The 22,095-nt window shown below is 42.2% G+C and overlaps 1 protein-coding gene across 3 annotated transcripts in view; it reads right to left on the bottom strand.

Annotated features, from left to right (window-relative positions):
* sorcs3 (sortilin related VPS10 domain containing receptor 3) overlaps positions 1 to 22,095 on the bottom strand; it is a 212,391-nt gene that overhangs the window by 37,680 nt on the left and 152,616 nt on the right. For all 3 annotated transcript variants that reach the window (XM_020049430.3, XM_010873025.4, XM_020049431.3), the window contains exons 5-9: positions 12,731 to 12,798; positions 10,304 to 10,368; positions 9,256 to 9,374; positions 6,762 to 6,851; positions 4,789 to 4,968 (exon numbers count right to left, since the gene is read on the bottom strand). In XM_020049430.3, coding sequence (XP_019904989.2) covers positions 4,789 to 4,968; positions 6,762 to 6,851; positions 9,256 to 9,374; positions 10,304 to 10,368; positions 12,731 to 12,798 — 522 coding nt within the window. The remainder of the gene's footprint in view (positions 1 to 4,788; positions 4,969 to 6,761; positions 6,852 to 9,255; positions 9,375 to 10,303; positions 10,369 to 12,730; positions 12,799 to 22,095) is intronic.

Here is a 22,095-nt window from a genome sequence, read left to right as displayed (position 1 = left end):
CTCGTTCAAAAGCTATTTATAGCTATGAGGTATTTCATTATCGGGGCTGTATTTTGATTTGAAGGCCTAGCGCTGAGTACTGACTGTGTACTGAATGTGAGGACATTTTGTAATCTTCCGTGTTGATGAAGTTTATTACTCTATGAGGTTGATTGAATGCAATGCCTATTGTAACGCCAAATGGCAACTTTAACTTGGCTTGGAGAGGGAGGAGAATGGTTTTTGATCGTGTTAAACACTGTCAAGACACTGAAAATAATCCCATCAGGATATACCAAGAAGAAGAAAAAAATTATTCCGGTGATTAGTATCATTTAGAGGGAAAAACAAAGAGGGCGAAAGAAAGAGAGGGAGCAAGCGAGAGAGGGAGAAAGGAAAAGAGAAAAAGTGTGAGGATGCTGAGGAGAGGCAATGAATAATTTGAAGGGACCAGGGAAAAGAGTAAAAGACTGTTGATTTCACTCACTCTCTCTGTTCCCTGTTGAGCTCAAAGTACTTAGTAAATGATTCCTCTCTCAGAGTCTTTGGGGCCCCTGGGTCTTCAAAGCCCACTCCAGGGTATGTCACAGCAATACACAGGACTCTTAAGAAGTACTTTGGTCAGAATTATATCTTCAGTGCATAGAGTAAGTGTAGATAAACAAACACACACACACACACAAGCATTGCACAGTCAAATTTTGTAGCATATTTTCCCAAAACAAAAAATTGATTTTTAGAACATTTAGTTAATTATTTGTACAATAGCGTTAGTAGGTTTTCAAAACATTGAGTTAGGTTGTTGCTGATGTATGATTCTCTCCTTTGTTTGCAGGACTGTTCTTGTCAGGACATTAGGACCTGCTTAGAAAACGTATTTGGGAAAAATGTATGGCTGCATTGTTGCCATTATAATGAGCCTATGTTTCTTTTTTACGTAAATTGTATGATTATAATATTTTTTGCATTTACAGTATGTACTTCTTATCATGTTTCTTGTTTTGCATGGACCCCAAGAAGAATAGCTGCTTCAATACTGGTAGTGTTTTCTAATGATTATTTAGCAATTGCTCTGTTTGCCTGCCATCAGAAACTGAAGCACTAGACCAGAGGTGTCAAACCGGTTCCATGGAGGGCCGAATGTCTACAACTTTCGCTCTCTCCTTGACTAATAAGGTCGCTAATTGATTAGTTTCTACCTTCACCTGGTTGTTTCCCTGAACAGGGAACCAATTTATTGCAAAAAACAAACAGCCCTTCCGTTGAACCGGTTAGAAACCCCTGCACTTAGAAGCATGGTATGTGGTGAAAAATGGGCACTGCTTTTGGCTACTGTGAAGCTTTGCTTTGTTTGGTTCTGGTTTTGCGTTTGTTCTTGAATGTAGCCTGTTCTGTTCTGTTTTCATCCTTTGCTTTTGAACGTAGCCTATCCTTTTGTCATTATTGTTTATGCATGTGTCTCGTTAGATCCCTCTATATTAGTTCTGGGTTTGCTGTTCTCCGTTGTTGGACATTGTTTGTTTTTTCAACCCTGTGTGTTTTTTCCAAGTCTGTGAATACTTTCTGTATAGATTTACCTGTGTTTGGACCCTTTTGCCTGCCCTGTGACCCTTTTTCTCAGCCCACTGCCCTGTGTACTCTTGCCTGCCTGATCTCGTTTGCATTTTTGTTCAGAGGCCTTTGCTCCTTTTTTGGGGGATTCTATGTTTCGCCTTGGTTCTCATTAAATCCACATTCGCTCTACGACTAGGACTTGATGATTGTGTAGAGTCAATGACTATAGCTACCTACTAGATAAACCCTCATCGTGTACCTTTAGCACAATGCACATTCTATTAGTGCGCTCCAAAATGATCTGTCTCATTTATAAAAGGTTGGATGTGTCTGACTTAATTACTAAACAATTAAGATGGTTTGTTTTGTGTGGACCTAATGTACTGTGTACTAATGAATGTACTAACGTTGTGTCAAATGGGCAGTACAGAATGTGTAAATCCATTTCAACCTTGCATGGTGTTGATGCAGACTCTATTCTAAATTTATCAACTCTGTTGAGCAATTGGCTATGGACATAACTCTTGTATTTGTTTAGTGTTAATCTGGAAATGCAGCATAGGAAATGCTCCTGATATGACTCAATTAATCATCTTATAAAAGGCCCATTTTCAGGCTACAACATTTGTGTAATTGCAACGTCCTCAATTTGAAGAACAACATAATGACTTTTTTTTTTTTTCTACAGATTGTCTTCAGATTTGCAATGCTGCAAATATACATACAAGCTCTCTACCTGGTCTGAATACGGTGACACCTAACAGGAAGATCCAGCAATCGGCCAGTATAGTAACATAAGAAACAAATGTTGCATCTGGAAGCCAGCGTTTTCAGTAAAGAATTCTCTAAAGTTTTAAAGACAAGAACATCAGGTTGGGTTGGGTGTTTGAGCTCTAGAACACAATATAATGGAACTGAATAAGCTAAAGGCAGACCAGAATGGCTTTCCGAGTGATTTAGAGATATTCTGATTGGTCCGGTCTCATTACTGACTGCTTTTAACTTGAGCGATTTGAAAGGATCTATGGATTACAGAGTTTTGCAAGGTGATCTCACGTGGGCGCAGTGGTCTAACTCACGGCTTAGCAGTACTACTGCATGCTTGTGACCATGTTGATGATCCTGGCGATTCAGCATAGGGTTACGCAAATTGTGGTGGATAGCCTTCCTTGTGCTCTGTGTTATAGTCAGGTGAAGGGAAGGCATAAACTCATCGTATGTGCGCCAGATATGGGAGTTTCATAGCTTTAGAGTCAAAATATGAACTAGTGGGTATAGAGACAAAGACAATCAATACATGCCAATTTTTTATCATCTGGGTCCTTTGGAACATTTCACATTTCTGTGAAGTAGCTACTGTAGATCGATAGGAAAAACTGAATAATGCATTCAATAATAATTGTTTCGATTAAAGAGTAAACTATAAATGTAAAGGCTGCAGGTGGCATGTAAACGTTCGAAACTATATTGTCATATTCGGGAGAACATTTTTAAAGAAATAGCCTGTCTCCACTAAAAGATATGACGATGCAATACAAAGAGCATCAATTTAGTTTACGCATAGTTTGTCATGCATGCTCACCCTGGGGGCGAAACTGTACGAATGCTCATCAAATTCGACATGAAACTGGATAAACGTTCCTTCCAACCGGTATTGCCTACTGGGTGCGGCCGTCGCATTGAACCCCAGGCCCGTCTTTGTAATGCGCGAAACAGTCGCGCTGGAAGGATCCACAGTGGAAGTCATCTTAATGGCTTCCACTGTGACTTTGAAGATCAGCCCCTGCTGACTTTGAAGATCAGGCCCAGGTCTCCCCCCTCTGGATCCCCTCATCACAACTGCCAGGGCCCGGGTGATGAACCGGGGAATCATCCCAGAGAAAGAAGGGGAGAGATGGTGGGTGGCGTGCGTTGAATGTTAATGTGAGGACCAGGGAATGCGCTAACAAGACTATTACCAGTCTGGTAGGGTCGGTGGTGGGTGTCATCCTACGTGTACAGTTTGAAATTCTTTATTTGAATCCACAAATCCAATTTACATTGAAATGGGATTCTAACATCACAGAGGTCGTGTTGCGCGCCGACACTCAAGGATACAAACAGCACCTTCTTCTCCACACAACAGGGCTGCCCGTGACCGCTGACACGGAGCGGTGCCTTCGCTAGCCTCTTTGCTTTTGATTTCAGTAGACCTGCAAACTGAAGGCCACGCACAGCCGGCCTGTGTACGTGGCCTAGGCTGCCAAACACCCGAACCGCACAGCCTGCACTGACATCCAAGGCCACTCAGGCGGAACACGAGGGAGGGGCTGGTATTTCAGTACCTTGTCAGCAAAGTCTTGCTCCATTTAAAGGTCAAATGAGCAGTCCGCTTCCCGAAGGAGCGGGGTCCCCATGGCACCCCCCCCCCCCCAGAAGCAATATCGGCTGTTTTGTTTGGTACGCAGGAGAAAACACTGTTGGCATCGAACTGGCTTCCTATGTGTTTATGACTCATGTTGTCAGTGTTGTCAGTGATGCTACCTGTGTGACCTCACCAGGCATTCAGTCGACAATACCTTCACGTCTGCCAATGTGATGTCCTTAGAAGTGACAATGATAAAGACACGTGCAAACACTCTATTGGTTTGAGTTCAGTGTAAATAGGAGATTGTGATTTAAAGTGGGGCCAGATTGCACGACTGTAGTCTGTTGGTAAAACCCATAACTTCCATTATCTTGGTCACGGCATTCTGGCAGAACTCAGGGGTTCGTCAAGAGGGGGCCAATTGGTTGCGCTCCATCAAAAGTAGGTGGTGTAGGGGGGTGCTGGACATGGCTGCCTTGCCTTGGTATGCTGTAGTGACTCCTCGTGAGAAGTCAGGTGTCTGCAAGCCCAATCGTGGTTGAAAGGCCTGGCGAGGCTTTCGACCGCCCCCAAACCCGGTGGGAAATCAACAAGGCCGTGATCGCAAAGAGGATGTCAAGGGAGAGAGAAAATCTGTGTGATATCCCCCTGCAGTCTGAACCCGACCCAGTGTCTTTCCAAGGAACGTTGTCCTCAGCGAGACTTCATGTCACAGGCGACCGAAGTCCCCAAAACGCCACAGAGGTCTGCCACCACTCTGGCAGAGGCGAAGTTGGCGATGCCAGTTCGTGCCTGTCTGAGATCCACTCCGCATTGTACCGATCGCAGAGGTCCAGACGACGTTATCCCAAACGCGCACATTCCAAAAGCGACAGTTAACCCCCGATCCATAAAACCTGAACGCATACCTCGTACAGGTCGAGCATCTGGTTGCCACCCAGGCCGCGGGTGGTCTTGACGTTTTCCAAGGCAAGGGTGAAGAAGATGCCCCGGGTATCAGAGAGGTACAGGTTGTAGGTGTCGTTCTGGTTCCACTCTTGGACTGCCGCAAAGACCTGGTGCTCATCGGTGCTCACGATGTGGAGGTCCTGTTGTTGGAGGGGGGGTAGGGGGGGAGGTGGTTAGAGGATTTCAGATGAAATAGTGCTTTGTACACGGTGGAGAACAAGTATTTGATACACTGGCCGATTTTGCAGGTTTTCCTACATATAAAGCATGTAGAGGCCTCTAATTGTTATGATAGGTACACTTCAACTGTGAGAGCAAAATCTAAAACAAAAATCCAGAAATTCACATTTTTTATTATTAATTTGCATTTTATTGCATGACATAAGTATTTGATCACCTACCAACCAGTAAGAATTCCGGCTCTCACAGACCTGTTAGTTTTTCTTTAAGAAGCCCTCCTGTTCTCCACTCATTACCTGTATTAACTGCACCGGTTTCAACTCGTTATCTGTATAAAAGGCACCTTGGTGAGAAGGCAACAACTGTTGGCGCAATTATTAGAAAATGGAAGAAGTTCAAGATGACGGTCAATCTGCCTCAGTCTGGGGCTCCATGCAAGATCTCACCTCGTGGGGCATCAATGATCATGAGGAAGGTGAGGGATCAGCCCAGAACTACACGGCAGGACCTGGTCAATGACCTGAAGAGAGCTGGGTCCACAGTCTCAAAGAAAACCATTAACACACTACGCCGTCATGGATTAAAATCCTGCAGCGCACGCAAGGTCCCCCTGCTCAATCCAGCACATGTCCAGGCCCGTCTGAAGTTTGCCAATGACCATCTGGATGATCCAGAAGAGGAATGGGAGGAATGTGCTCTGATGAGACAAAAATAGAGCTATTTGGTGCAAACTCCACTCGCCGTGTTTGCAGGAAGAAGAAGGATGAGTACAACCCCAAGAACACCATCCCAACTGTGAAGCATGGAGGTGGAAACATCGTTCTTTGGGGATGCTTTTCTGCAAAGGGGACAGGATGACTGCACGTTATTGAGGGGAGGATGGATGGGGCCATTTATCGCGAGATCATGGCCAACAACCTCCTTCCATCAGTAAGAGCATTGAAAATGGGTCGTGGCTGGGTCTTCCAGCATGACAACGACCCGAAACACACAGCCAGTACAACTAAGGAGTGGCTCAGTAAGAAGCATCTCAAGGTCCTGGAGTGGCCTAGCCAGTCTCCAGACCTGAACCCAATAGAAAGTCTTTGGAGGGAGCTGAAAGTCCATATTACCCAGCGACAGCCCCGACACCTGAAGGATCTGGAGAAGGTTTGTATGGAGGAGTGGGCCAAAATCCCTGCTGCAGTGTGTGCAAACCTGGTCAAGAGCTACAGGAAACGTATGATCTCTGTAATTGCAAACAAAGGTTTCTGTACCAAATATTAAGTTCTGATTTTCTGATGTATCAAATACTTATGTCATGCAATAAAATGCTAATTAATTACTTAAAAATCATACAATGTGATTGTGATCTAAAGTGTTTTAGATTCCATCACTCACAGTTGAAGAGTACCCATGATAAAAATTACAGACTTCTACATGCTTTGTAAGTGGGAAAACCTGCAAAATCAGCCGTGTATCAAATACTTGTTCTCCCCACTGTATGTGTTAAGGTCGGAACAAGCTGTGGAGTATCACACATCAGCTCTGCTGTGCATACTGAACCTTTGACGCCATTTATGCCTACCTACTCTACACATCATAAAATATAGGCCCATGAGTACTAGGGTTCAGTACCTTGTGCATTCATTTATATATTCTTTTACTGGAGGGGTGAAACAGGGGAAAATGGTTGGTCAATTTTATTTAATCAGAATTATTGATCTCTGCATCAGCTGAGGGTGCTTATCATGGCGAAACAAATGTTGCTTACCTTAGGTAAGGAGTATTTGGGCAGTTTAATTTGGAGGAATGGTTCTCTCTTGTAGGACACATAGTAGCTGGCCCGTCCCGCTGTCGTAACCTGGAACACATTAAGCCAGGACAATGGGTATCCACAAAGGGGTCATTTGTACTATTCACTGAGCTGCGGCCTTTTCAGTCCTTGCTGTAAACACAAATTGAACCCTCAAATCTACATTTCCGTTGGTGACGTCGTTATCGAAAACCTTAAAGCATGTATCAATCATTACTCATCTTGTAACCATGCGTAACTGTAGATCCCGCGGTTATGGACGAAAATGGATGCATAACGAATCCAAGTAGCTATTTTCAGACATTTCTATTGATGAGACCCGGATAAAATCTTGGGTCCGGCACCCCAGCGGACAGTCCCTCTCTCCCGTCCTTTCCTGTTGTCGATGCCCTTTGTGGTTTTGGAGGTAGACTTTGGTAAATATCTTGTAGGGACGATCAATAGCCTCATTATTCTCTGTCAAGAGAAATCTTTAACTCTCCCAAGCAATGCTCACTGGCCTGTCTTTGGAAAGTCATCGTTAATGATACCAATGCCTCTGCAAGCAAATACTTGGGCTGTTAGCCACTGGTAGCCTATGCAGTATAAACACAGCAAGAGGGGAAGAAAGTGTTAGAAACGTGTCACTAGAGCATGGAAGCTACAAAGGCTATTAAGATAGGATTATTTTTTTGGGGGGGAGCTACAGCAACAAAAGTGGGATTGTCCTAGATCAGCGCTAGGGAGGCATTTATTTAATCCACTTCCTCTTTCGTAATTTCATTAATCGAGAATTGATCCACAGAACAAGCTGCTGGCTTTCTGGCCAGGGAAAAGGGGGAGGAGAGATAGGCTCATTATTTTATGACAGAACTAATTAGGCCTCTTAGTGCGCTTCTAAGTGCTCTGTTCAATTGAAGGGGTGGAGGGCTGGAAGAGGAGGGAGAAAACGAGAGAGTGAGAAAGAAAGAGTTGAGGAGGGAGGAGCAGTGGGAACAGTGAGTGCTCGCCAGAAATGGTCCCACATGCAATTGAGTGAAGAAGCTCAAAATCGATGAAGAGTAACCAGGGGCGGTTTGAACTTAAAGAAAAATTGGGATGATAGATTTTTCTTTCAAGCCTTTCGCAGAATCTGTTCGGCTCTAGTACAACAAGGGAAAACATTGTAGGTTCCCTAAATTGAAGAGGCGGTCAGAGGTTTAGGTTGAGTGCTTGTGGGTTTACTTATGGAGACATATGAGCATGGTCAAACCTGGTTGAGGGATGCTGTAGACCACAGATCTATCTTTTCTAACCGTTATTCTAGCAGGATGAAGCCAATATTGTAGGCCCGGAGTCTTTCCTAAACATGAGGCATTAAACTGAATAATTCTGGGTCAGTGAAGGCTGCTACACAAGTTTGTGCAAGGCTTCATCTGTAGTGTTCGTTCTCATGACCCCGTGACATAGGCTACTGAAGTTCCTTACATTCCTAGTAAGGCAATTTCATCAAGGGAAAACTCATGGCTCCAATTATATATTATATATATATATATATATATATATATATATATATATATATATATATGTATATATATATATATATATATATATGTATATGTATATGTATTTATTTTTTTGTCAGGACCAGGAGCTTCTCTTGAAAAAGACTGGCCCTTGTTAATTCGGAAACACATCTTTAACTCTCCCACTGAAGTATTTCAAACAAGTATAGGTAGGCCAATGGAGTTACATTTGCATGAGACAGAAACTCACTCTGGGCTGAATTGGTGGATAATTATTTATTTTGTCCTGTTGAATTTTAAACGCATGCATCCTCATTTGCACAATGTCAAAGTAAATAATATTCAGGCGGTGATAGGGACTTTGGTACATACCCTCAAAATTGCTCCAGCACTACTTATAATTCAGCACATTAACATTTCAGATTTCTATGTCTGGCACAAATGAGGATTAATATGACATACTAGGCGACTGGTGTGGAGGAACAGAAAGCTCCCTTGGTCTCACATTTGAATCAGAATACTGTGCGAATGCAAACTCACAAACGGAGGTTAAATATTTTACATATGTCACAATCTGCTTTTCCCGGCATGATGTATGGAGCCACTTTATAGGGAGCATGTCTCTTGTTTTTGAATGTAGAAATGAGGGAAACAGAACAAATTTAAATTTCATGCATAGCAACTGGTCAAGGATCGGAAGGATACTGCCATTCACGTGTGTCAACATAAAAATGTATCCCAATTGATTCTGTTTGTTCTGAGCTACATTTGGATCTATCATGCTAATTCATTGCGGTGGAAGACGAACAAGATGCAAATCGCTTCCCAATTTGAGCCAAACTAAGCCGTGTGTAATACAGAACATATGCACACATCATTCAAGGTAATTCTGTGGATCTTGTGCAATGTGTCGTCATCTATGTACAATATGCTAAAAGAAATGAGCATGTCCTGAGACATGACCTTACCTGAATGAACATATAGTCATCTTGGACCACCAGCGAGCTGATGTCAATGTACCCAGGGAATGGGTAGTTCCTGTTGGGCTCTGAGCATGATAAAGCCCGACATGTAACATACTGTACTCCTGTAAGACCAAGTAAAGGGAGGTTAGTTTATCTCCGGGATAATTACAACTGAGGACCATTCAAGCTTATTCCAGGATACGGGAAATGAGCGGAAATGAGGCCAGGAAATGAACGGAAACTGTCTGAACTTGAAAGCATGTTTGTGATTGCATCAGAAAATAGAAGATACACGGCTAATATTTGATCGATTTATAGAGTTCGAAAACACAATTGTACTCCATTATGCAGAGCAGTTCCATTTGTCAGAACTGTATTGGTGACCTTTCATACCTTCCATACCTTTCGACCGCTGCTAATGTCTATAAAACAGCGGATGTTAAAATCCCCGCTAGGGGGGCCCCGGGAACAACAATGGAAGACAGCTAGAATACAACGGCACATTTTCACCTTTGAGAACCTTGAATGGCCAAGGGGAGTTATATAATATATTATGTAATCATATAATAATTACAGTAATGAATTTAATGTGTAAAGCTCTTTTCTCACACCCGAGCCCTGGAAAGGGAGACGATGTTCCCTGAGTGAGAGGGATGAGGGGGAGAGGCCATATTAATCAAGTATCATGCACTGCATTTATCAGGGGGGTAATCCACTGTCACTCCCCTGGGACATAACGCTCTTAAACCAGGGTGGAATTTATTCCTTTGCAGACGTCCTCTCTCTCTCTCTCTCTCTCTCCCCCCCCTCTCTCTCCCTCCCTCTCCTTCTCTTCTCTTCGTTTGAGAACTGGTAATTGGACTGCGGGTGTGGGAGCCTTTCTCTGCTCTATTTGTGTGTGACAAGAGAGCAGAAATGAGACAGAGGTGTGTGTACTTGTGTGCGCGTGTTGGAGCGCCAGCGTGTGGTGTGTGTGTCTCTTTGCATGTGTGTATAAAGAACGTACAGTATACATCGTTCTATACATGAGTGTGTGCGTCGCGCTACTCACGTCCGTCAGGGGTGTGTGCTTCCATGTGAACCAGATCTGAATCCTTGTCTAGACCTGTTATAGACCTGGGTTAAAGAGGAGGTGAGAAAGAGGACAGGATATGGGGGGGAGGGAGGGGAGATAGACAGTGGGAGTTGAGTGTCAGTGGGTGAATTGTGCTCCAGATAGAAATGCCTTATTTTAGCATGGTCTCAATAATGACGCCAATCAGCACAAATGACTCTCTGTTTGAGGACATCCTCCTCACAGACGTGCCACAGAATATCACATTACCCTAAGCTCGCCCACACTAACACCCAGGCACCCTGGGTTTGTTATCTTACCATTAAGCGCTATCTGGCACGTGAGTTTAAATATGCCGCAATCAGAATATGCCTTCTCTTCAGCAAAGCTGAGTCACTCTCCAGTTTGAATTAAGGTGCTGTATATCAGGGTCAAGCCGAGAGTTGATCAAACGCAAGTGCATTCTGGATTTATGCAAGTTGCAGTGGACATAGCCGGCGTCAGCCCTTGTGACACACACACACATTTGTGAGGAGTGTGCAATTTCTCAATCCGTGGAGGCCCACTGCGTTTGGCTGGTGAAGGGAGAAGGGCTGAGTCGACTGGATGATGGGCGACAGGGACTTCATGTGGGCTCTATCACGGAAACCCCGGCACAGCTGATTATCTTCCTCTGATAAGTATGTACGGAGTACGCAATTCCCAACCCCCGATGTTTGGATCCGGGAAATGGCCTCTGTCAGTGTAATGCATCATGGTACTGAAGTGGAATATGGCCCGGAGTTAAGGCTTGCCGTGAATCTAGGTTTATCTCAGACTGATTATATCAACTGTGCAAATGATCGGCGGTTCAGATGGTCAAATGATCAGAGTTCAGACGGTCAAATAATCAGAGTTCAGATGTATTAATGTTTGGCGGTGGATTCAGTGCACCAGACCTATCATGAATGATAATTAACATTTTACTGGTCATTCTGCATAGTAACCATTTTTATCTAAATCAGTTAAAATACGCTTTTAGATCTGCATATAGAGTGTGTGTGTGTGTTTTAGTACTTGGATGATGTACAGTGAATAGATTTTAGAGCATATGGTGTTTACAAACTGTAGCATAGCCTATAGGCATTTTTTATGATGCACAGTGAACAAAATTTAGAACAGATGGTGTTAAAAAACTTGAATACAGCCTATACCTGTGTATTTTTCAAATTCTACCTTAGTGGAATTTTGCCCAGATGAGAGAAGCATGTTTTTTTTTCTAAAAGTAACATTACATAGTGCTGTTTTGGTTCTGACATGGAAAAACACTCTGATTCAGGTTCTGAGTATATTAAATGATCAAAAGTTCATTAGAGAATACTTGTTATTTGCAGATTTACCAGTCAATCTACGTTCCTACTCTCACCTATGGTCATGAGCTTTGGGTCATGACCGAAAGGACAAGATCCCGGATACAGGCGGCCGAAATGAGCTTTCTCCGCAGGGTGGCCGGGCGATCCCTTAGAGATAGGGTGAGAAGCTCGGTCACCCGGGAGGAGCTCAGAGTAGAGCCGCTGCTCCTCCACATCGAGAGGGGTCAGCTGAGGTGGCTTGGGCATCTTTTTCGGATGCCTCCGGAACGCCTTCCTGGGAAGGTGTTCCGGTCCCGTCCCACCGGGAGGAGACCCCGGGGAAGACCTAGGACACGCTGGAGGGACTATGTCTCCCGGCTGGCCTGGGAACGCCTCGGTGTCCCCCCGGAAGAGCTAGAGGAAGTGTCTGGGGAGAGGGAAGTCTGGGCATCCCTGCTTAGACTGCTGCCCCCGCGATCCGGCCCCGGATAAGCGGAAGAAGATGGTATGGTATGTTATTTGCAGAACATGAGCCTTGTGTGCATGGTTCAGGAAGCTCAGTAGTTCTTGTTCCAAGGTTCTGGAGGTTCTATGGTTCTAATCCTTAGAACCATAATGTCATAATTATATCTATACCTCGCCAATTTAGACAATAAACCATATTATATTAATAGCTTTGAGATATAATATAGAATACTAAATTATTGATGCACATAAGCATAACGATTGAGGTCAGACAATATATCAGTCGGGAACGTACTAAAGACATTTTACATAAATAATTTTTTGAGCGTTTATTGGAACATAAATAATGTCCTATGTGTATATCAGGAGAATGTATCTTAGGATAACCATTGAACATTCCGTGTATACTTCGAAGCTGAGACAAAGCTGACAAGTACGATTAATTTATTAAAGAAATGCCAAGTCTTCAGTAAGTTATTACTTGAAGTTTAGAGTAGTTTGATATGGTGATAGTATGATGACTAAGGACAATAGCAATATACAAAAAACAAATATTGGGAAAACAATATAATTACTGTGCTGGTGCTGAACCAATCAGCGTAAAAAATGGAAGGTGTATCCAACTCACCAGTAGAACCTGTTCACATGCTCGTGAACGAGCTGCCATTTTCGCCCAAAGTCGAGGGAGACATACAACTGCAAAGAAGAAAACAAAGAGAAAAAGAGATGTGGACCGGTCAAGTAAGCAAATGACAGGAAGCAGGCTTTATTCACTTTCGTCCAGTCTACACGGTCGCGTGACCAAGCTTGCCATTTCAAGTCGAGCGAGGCCTGCTACCGCGGGACAAAAAGTACACAAACAAAAGAGAGAAAAAACAGGCATGTAAGTCCAAGTAGTGCAAGACTATCTAGACCAAGCGTTGCATTTTCCCAGTGCCATGTACCTGTTGGTCCTAATTAGTAGCGTTTATTAAAGTCTTAATGAAGTGCCAGTAGGTTTGAGTCATGGCGGGATAATGCCAAAGTAGAGTGTACCCGGACACAATAAACCACAATACCTCATATACTGTAGGCTGACATGGCTTTAAACCACCATCAACATAACAGCCAAAACCATTCACGTAGACGTATAGGCTCTTGTATTACACATATGGACAATATTTCCTTATCCTACTGCGAATGAGCACTAGATATGGATAAAGCACTTCAAACTAAATATGATCCCGGAACAAATGGGTTTATCAATAATCCTTTGCTTTTCTTTCAACGGCGAAACCTTTTGTGGGTTCCTGGTGACTGTATCGAACTAACAGAACAAATGCATGTCGGGAAATGATTCATTTCATTTCAGTGAAAGAATCCAAAGCTGGAAGGCCGGTATAAATTATGTTCCCAAAAGAAATATATTGCCATGTTGACTAGCAGGTGTATTTTCATGGCCATGGCCTAATTTAATTGGTCTAATTACATTCCCCACATCCTGGGTGAACACTTAATGTTCACAGTGTCATTGTGTTCCATTAAACATATTGATGCTACTGGTGTTGCTTCCTGCTGGCTGTGTACAGGGCTATTAATAGTTGACAGAGTCTACAGACTTCCTACAAACAGTCTACAGACAGAGTCTGTTGCCACAGTTTAACTCTATGCTAATGGCTCATCTTTTATAAAAAATTTCCTGCAGAGCATAAATCTGACATTTACTCCAATAAAAGGATTCACGTTTCTAGGGGTGGCATTTATTTGTCAACTTCACAAAATAGCGATCTGGTTCGTCACATGCAACCTTTGCTATGTACGTTGATGAATGGAAATAATATTCTGTAGAGCATCTCTACAGTGGGATAATTCTAAGGTGCTCAGCTAAACTGGATCTATCGTTTTTTTCTTGTTTGCTGTTGTGCCTTTGATCAGCATTGGCACAAAAGATAACAATCATGAAATAGCAGCTTACCATTATTTGCTAAAGACATCCTACAGTGCGCTGAGTGCAATGAGTAGCCTTGGTAACAATGTCTTATTAACTTCACTCAAAACAAACTGTTCAGTACATGAAATGTAACTGTCCGGGTCTATATTTTACGGATCCCGAGGCAGATCTGAACGTACAGCCAAACCTTTCGTGAGCAAACGGTGGTCTCGAGCCACCTTCTCTCAGTAGGATTCTATGTGCGATCGGGAGATATGATCCTGTGCCTACCTACACGATGGTGGCAGCGGGCCCTGGTGGCAGAGGGCCCTGGTGGCAGAGGGCCCTGGTGGCAGAGGGCCCTGGTGGCAGAGGGCCCTGGTGGCAGAGGGCCCTGGGCAGCACGGAGGCAAGCTGACCGGACCAGTCTCTCATCACTCCGGACAGTGACATATGATGCCACTGGGTGAGCTCGAGCTGCGCTCGTTCATCAGGCCAATGACATCTTAAATTCTAAAGCTCAGAGCTGTCACGATGTGAGCTTCATAGTTTCCCACTCGCGTCGATAAATCAAAACAGCTGCCAGATCGAGAGCTACTTATGGGACCTGCCCTGGCGACAGCCAAGAGACAGAGAGAGCTGCCAGCAAAACTAGAAATGGTGATTGAAGGACTGGCGAAGGCAGTTGTTGTTTCAGTTCATCTGTTGTTCTCATTTGGAAACAGGGTTTGGTGCATGTTCCTATGTACTTTATGATAAAAACACTCGTACGAAACGCAACGTTTTCAAGGTAAACTATATTTCACGAAGAAAGAGACATGAAAAGAGTCATGACTGTTGCCTGAGCTAATTAGGCACACAACGCCACCGAAAGAGTACATGTCAAGTGGCCTAACAAAAGCATCTGATTACGGAGGGGAGAAGGAAACAACATCCGACAGCAAGCGAGGGCAAAGAGGGCTTTGCGCAGCTGGAGTCCTTTCTTCGTTGAAACAATAATTGATTCGAATGTTGATTCAGGGAAAACGCAGAGCATTATCAGAGCTTGAACATAATCGTTTATGCGTGTGGTGTGTTGCGGGCCCTGAGAGCGAGCATCCCGCCGTCTGAATCACAGTAAAGACTCCAAGGTCCCACAGATGCCTCCTTTTTCCAGACAACAACAGATTTTATATTATCAGCAGCTTTATGGTTATGCCCGGGTCTTAGAGGAAGGGAATAAATTGCCTTTATTTTTACATTGGCCATATGACCGATATAAGTTTGATGCAAATAATGGATTTCATATCCGAAGGTGCTTTCTCACAGGTTATAAATCACAATCTGTATGTCGCCACTAGCCAAAGTGTATCACCTCTAAACACACGGCACCTGGCAGTGATTTGACCAGAGAAAACCTGCACTGAGCCTGCACTATTTAGACTCAAATACAAATACCTTATTGAACTCGGTTCAACCCTAACCCTGGTCCATACAGTGCTATTGAAAAGTCAAACAATTAGCTGAATCTGAAGCACAAAACATTTACTCTTGTTCGATTTGTCGGTCAGTTGCCTGGACAGCATGTTGTCATGCATCAAGACAATAAAACCAAACACCCTAGAAAGTTGATACGGATAAAATGTATTTTATGTTTTCAAACAGCCTAGTCAATGTTTAGACTAAAAACAAAGTTGAGGTGTTGTGTCAGGACATGAAACCAACCAACCATGATGAAAAAACAAATGTCACTGAGTTAAAGCAGTCCCGACATGGAAAGTGGGACAAAATTATTCAACAGCAGTGTGAGAGACTTAGCAACTACAGGAAACATGTGGTTACCATCTAATCACACAGCCAGTTATCAAGTGCATGAATTGATTTACATAATGGGGGTGAGCATTGGGGGAACTTGTTTTTATAAATATACACAAGAATTGCACAAATCCAGTGTTACTTGCTCATTTTACTTTATATACATTATTATTCAAATAGTTTTGGTTCAACTGCAGAAAACATTTAATGAAAACATATTCAAAAAAGAAAATTCTTATAGGACCTATTGCCTTAGGCCTATGATGTGAGATCCTGAGTGTAACGCCTGTCATTCTGTTCATCACGTCTGGATTATGAATGCATACAAAGCACGTCAACATCCTAGATCTTGCGGATGTCTGCTGTGAGCTTGGCCTGCTGTGAGCATTGTATTAGCCCCGTGCTGAAGAGGCAGCCATTTGCAAGGCAGTTGGAACAATCTGTTTGACTTGTGGTTCTGATTAGTATCAGTACAATGTGCCACAGCAGAGGATATTGAACTTTAAATTGGCCTTTACTCTAATGAGACTCATTGTAAAAAAAAATAATAATAATCTGGGAAATGAAAGGAATCTCAGGATTCACTTATTTCTTACCCAAATAATGAATACTCAGTACTGTTGGCAGCAAAGGTATCTTAAGGGGGATACATGAAGTGTGGTGATGATTGGTTTATTCTTTTAGTAATCACACTGCTTTATATACATAGACCTACATTTTTCAGAGCATCAATCAAATGGTGGCATTAGGTTGCACATAAAAACATCTGAAATCATCGTTTGGACATGTTATACCACGACTGAAATGTTTCTATTATGAATAATTTATTATGAAATCATTTAATTCATATTTCACTTTTTTGTGATTCCTTTGTTCATGATTATGTCCAAATGAATTATTCCAAAACAGTAGAAATGAGCTTAGTAGCATTGATTTTAGTTGTTACTGTACATCCTGTCTTTACAGTTTACATGAATGTATATATAAATGGATACACAACTTTGTAACAATACAGGGTCAATATACCTGTATTGTTACTAAACTAGTATATCAATGACCTCACAGATGTATCGTCTACCTTGCTTCCTAGAATGTATTCTAATAACAATTTGATTTAATCAATAATCATTTTCAATTACTCAGGAATGTAGTCAAAATAAGGATGGGCAAAAAAGTTTTTGACAATGTGCAGAACAGTGGTGTTAATCCATTACATCTGGATTATAAGCGCTTTAGGGTTTCCAAATCACTTCAGCACATCACACTTTTTCATGTTTTTGCCGGACAGCGTAAGCAAGAAGAGTGAATGTCTCTTACTGAGTGAGTGACTGACGGACTGACTGACTACTCACGGCTTGTTAAATAGTGTAGTGGTTAGAGACACAGACCTGCAACCAATAGGTCAAAAGTCAAAGCAAATTAAGGATTTGTTCCCTGGGTAGATAAAAACTTCACTGGCTACAACCTTCAGGAGCTGTGTTATAGTAAGCCTAAAATAAAACTATAATATATTGAGATTATTTCTGGTGGATTTTCGAAGTACGCATCCGTGCATGATTTTTGGGTCAGGACAGACAAATCTTTGCTGGCTACAACCTTCAGTAGCTATGTTATAGTAAGCCTTAAATTAAAGCGTTTATATTGCAATATTTCTGGTGGATTTTCAAAGTACGCATCCGTGTATGATTTTTGAGGTAATATAGGCTAGATAAAAACCCCTTGGGCAGTAAAAGAGTAGGGGTTTCCACAATTCTCTCGTTTTTTCACTTGACAAAAAGGTCAGTTATCGTTACCTATATTGATAGTTATTGTATCAATGTCATTCATAAATGAAAGAAAAACTAAAAGGTTTGTGCCATGAAATAGCTTTACCTCTGTTAAGTTCATATTCAGTCTCGCTAGAAATTGCTTAAATCTTATGACAATTCCAAGTAGTAAGTTAGATACTAGTAAGACAATTACTGGCTAATAAGCCGTTTAAACGGCCAGTGGCAAAAATATACATTTCATAGATGTTATTTGTGGTGGAGGTAAACTTAATAAGAAACATTAATTAGTTTAACACAATGCTTAATGGTGTCTTGAGAAATATTTAAACTTCACATGATGTAAATGCATGACAAAATGATCTAATGTCGAGATGCTATACCGAAAACTGTGGAAATGTTTAGCCATATGGTGTAGTAGTTAAAGACAAAGGAACTTACATGGGAGACCCAGTGAGGGCCACATCACTTCTCAATTTAATGGCGGGCTGGCTGAACTAGGCTTGCCTGGTTCCTTTTCTGGTTATTGTATATGCACGTGTTATATTCATGTATATGAATATAAAATACAGATCATAAATGACGGGATAGGATAAAATAAGATTGTCAGCACGTGTAGATAGGAGCAGGGTCGGCCCTAGGCATAAGCAACATAGGCAGTCACTTCTAGGGGCCCCAAATCCATTTAGTACGTCCCAGACCAGTAGGGAAGAGGGGGCCCACAAATAAAATGTTGCTTAGGGCCCTCAAATGGCTAGGGCCAGCCCTGGATAGGAGACAGAACAATGTATCACATTACCCTTTCATGTGCGGCAGGTAGGCCTGCAGTGTACATATATTTTTTCCTTTTTTTGACTTATCAAATATTTCTGGAGAAATACATTCCCTGTGCGCAGAGATCCCAGTTTGAAGACCGTTGTGCTACTGTTTCTGATTAACTTCATACACTAGCAGATCAAATATAGAAGTACCAAAATGGGATAAATACACCTAAGTTAATAGCATCAGAGAACATACCTGAGGCTAAATACTTCAATTGTTTCTGGGTTTCATTATTTTTAACATGAATTAATCTTGCTTCACGGTATATGATATGCAAGTAAACAAGGTCAAATATTTGTTCTGAAATGTCACAGGAATCATAGCTTATGTTCGTGATATCAACCCTCCTCATTTCCTCTGAACCATGTAAGCTACATATCACAACTGACCTCTTGGCCACCAGAACATGCTCATTCATTAGCACGCCAACACCGCCATTTGAGATATAAGCGGAATCTCCCCTGAATGGAAACAGGGCTTGGGGAATTATGGAAATGATAAAGACATTTTATGGCCCCCAGTGTCCCGAACAATTACAATAAGTCATTTTTACAACACTTAATTAAGCCTGCTATAAATTCCTGATGCGTTTATGTACAGTACCCTGAATCAAATGTGTCCCATTGACAGTGCCTTGGCTCTGACAATATGGCGGATTGGTGGGTACAGCACCTTTTTTGGGGGGAGGGGGTTTGAGAATTTATGGAGCCAGAGGAAGCGTTGGTGCTAGAGACAGTCCTATGGAGGGAGGTATGCAGGAGTAGATGCAAATGAACCATCTGGATTGTCTGAACTGCAGGGGTGTTGGGGAATCGCAGGGGTCTGCTCCAGAGCACAATCTACTCGCATCCCTTGTCTTAGTTCCCCTCGTACGGTTCTACAGAAATAAGAACGGGATGAGACCCAAACGGGTCCCTGGTCAGATGTAGTGTAACGGGCACGGTTTGGGACGCACAAGATGTCAAATGAAATGTCATTGGTCACGTGCTTCGTCAACAATTGCTGTCCAAATGTGAAACTCTCACAGGCTTCTTTTTTTTCTCACAAAAATGCTACTTTCTTAAATGTGTAATAATAAATAAGAGGTACATTAATGGAAGGGATGTATAATATACAGCCCCTACATGTTGACATACAGTACAAATGAGCTGCTATGCAATGTGTTGAACTGAAGTGTAACAGCAAGTAATTTCACATTGAGTGTTTGTAAGCTGATTTGATATCTTGCACAACATTTAAAATCCCAGGCATCCACTCATAAACCTGTAATGCAGGTACTTTTCACCACATAGCATTACATATTGACACAAAATAATCCTATTCCGAGTTTGGTGGAAATAGCCTACAGTCTCTTATATAACATACCGTACAGCTTCACATGTAAGAGGAAAAACACATGTCAAAAGTTGAACCATAATTTCATGACCATCACATTTCAACGGGGCTCATTCAATTTCAGCAGATACCAAGTCCCTCCTGCATTGCAGGGGCAGAATGTAAATCTGCGTGCCTCCCCTTAACGGATCTTAGCGTGGCATACATCTGCACAACACGAGCTAAATAACAAACGATCGCAGCCGTTCAAACAGCGCTACAACGGCTTTGCGTTTACAGTGTCAACAAAATGCGTGTAATCTCTAGTGGGGAGGAAGGATGGCGTTCAGCTCAGCCATCTATTCCGCTCGGTTGGCCGCGGTTTGCAGAAGCGTCAACAACAACCTCCGCCTAGAAAACCAGCCAGGTTTTATACATGTTGTCTGGTGGCGCGTAAAGAGATCTTAAAAGGGTTTGTGTGTTTGAATATTATGCGTGGATGTGCACCTAAATATATTGCTTTTAAAAGACTGAACAGGAATCATGGGTGATTCATAATGCTAATTAATAATGAACTAAGTAGCTATGTGGTGGCGCCTGTGTTGTTCTCCAATTACTCCCTAATTAGTCTGTGAAGTGCTATTTGATACAAGCAGGAAAATGACACTATGAGTCCATTGTTAAAGGCAATACGAGCTCTTATTAATTCAATATTAAAGGCAATATGGAGCTATGTGTTGTCATTGTCACGACTGCGTGTTTCACATTAAAGATGTGCTAAGAAGACATGCTGGGTCCAATGAACCATGACCACAGCAGACCTGTCACAGCTTCAGCTGACAAGAGGGCTGAGCACTAAAGATACATGCCATCTGGAGGGGCAGTGAGCTGATAAATGCACTGCAGTGGAGGAAGGAGGAGCAGCCATTTTGGCTTTAGTTCAACACCACCTTGCAGGGTCACATCTAGATCTAAAGTAAGGTGGCTGGGGGAGGGGAGGCACTGGGTTGGTGCAGGCCTGTTTGGGTTTAACACAGTGCATACGGTTAAGTAGACTTTATGGACAGGAATGTGTTTCTCCTGTGCAAGACATATCTTGGGTCTCACTCCACAGCATCTTGTGACAACTGATAATGCCATTTTAAATAATTTAATAGCTGGTAGCAATGTTATATCGTGTGAATTGATTAAGAAAATGCTGATAATTTGCTACATTGCAGAAAATGTAATTTTGCTGATAGGATAGAACAGTAAAGACTTTCTGCATAACTTAATAGATACTATGTCAGAATTACTACCTTATGTGTTGATTATCCACTTAAATAGTAAAAGTTATACTATATATTAGCAATAATCCTGTAATTATTTTGACATCGATTTAATATATAATTGTTCAACCAGGAACCACACAAAACCTCAGACCATGACTTGACATCCCAAGGAAATCCTAAAATCTTAATTGGGGTTTCCTAAGACTAATTGAAAACAAATCACTTGTGGTTAGATGCTCTCTGCATTTCGTTGTACTGTACTTGTTCAATGACAATAAAGCTGAATCTAATCTAATCTAAATTCAAACATCCAGGGGACCATGTCGTAACATCTAAAGAATGTAAAAAAAACAAGTAATTGGGGACATTCCCCAGGACCAACCGGGTGCTGGGGAAGAAAACCTGTCCTGAGGACATGTTTGTATGCAGGGAAGTGAAGTCCTGAAAACCTTCTAAGGTGTTCCTCAGTGACATTCTGGGAGCATACAGGCAACTACTGTACATAAATGACTCCCGGAGGACTTTTCTTATGAAAAACATGCACTTTTGAAAACAATTCCTGAGAATAGTGCCGTATCCACCGCTCCAGTATGATAAGAGCTACGACACTGTTCACAGACACCAAGTCCTGAGAAAGTCCTCCAAAATAGTATTACTGTTATAATTGGACACTGATGCAAGTTTTGTTATTTTGGCTGTTTACCAAAGTATATTTAAAGTTACACTTGAATTATGAATATGGGCTTAAAGTGCAGTATCTCTGTTGATTTGAGGGTATTAACATTCAAATTTGAGGAAGGTTTGAGGAATTAGAGCTCTTTAATATGTAGCCCCCTGTTTTTCAGGGCACCAAAAGTTATTGGACAATTGACTCAAAAGTTGTTTCATGGACAGATGTGGGCTATTCCTTTGTTATTTCTTCATCCATTAAGCAGGTAAAAGGTCAAGAGTTGATTCCAGGTGTGGCATTCACATTTGGAAACTGTGGTTGTGAACTCATAACATGTGGTCAAAGGAGCTCTCAATGCAAGTGAAACAGGCCATCCTTAGGCTGCAAAGAAAAAATCCATCAGAGAGATGACTCTCTTTCACAACGTCTAGCCAAGTGAAGAACACT

Source organism: Esox lucius, chromosome 9 (genome assembly GCF_011004845.1).
Source record: "Esox lucius isolate fEsoLuc1 chromosome 9, fEsoLuc1.pri, whole genome shotgun sequence".
NCBI lineage: Eukaryota > Metazoa > Chordata > Actinopteri > Esociformes > Esocidae > Esox > Esox lucius.
This window is presented reverse-complemented; position numbering and strand designations above follow the sequence as displayed.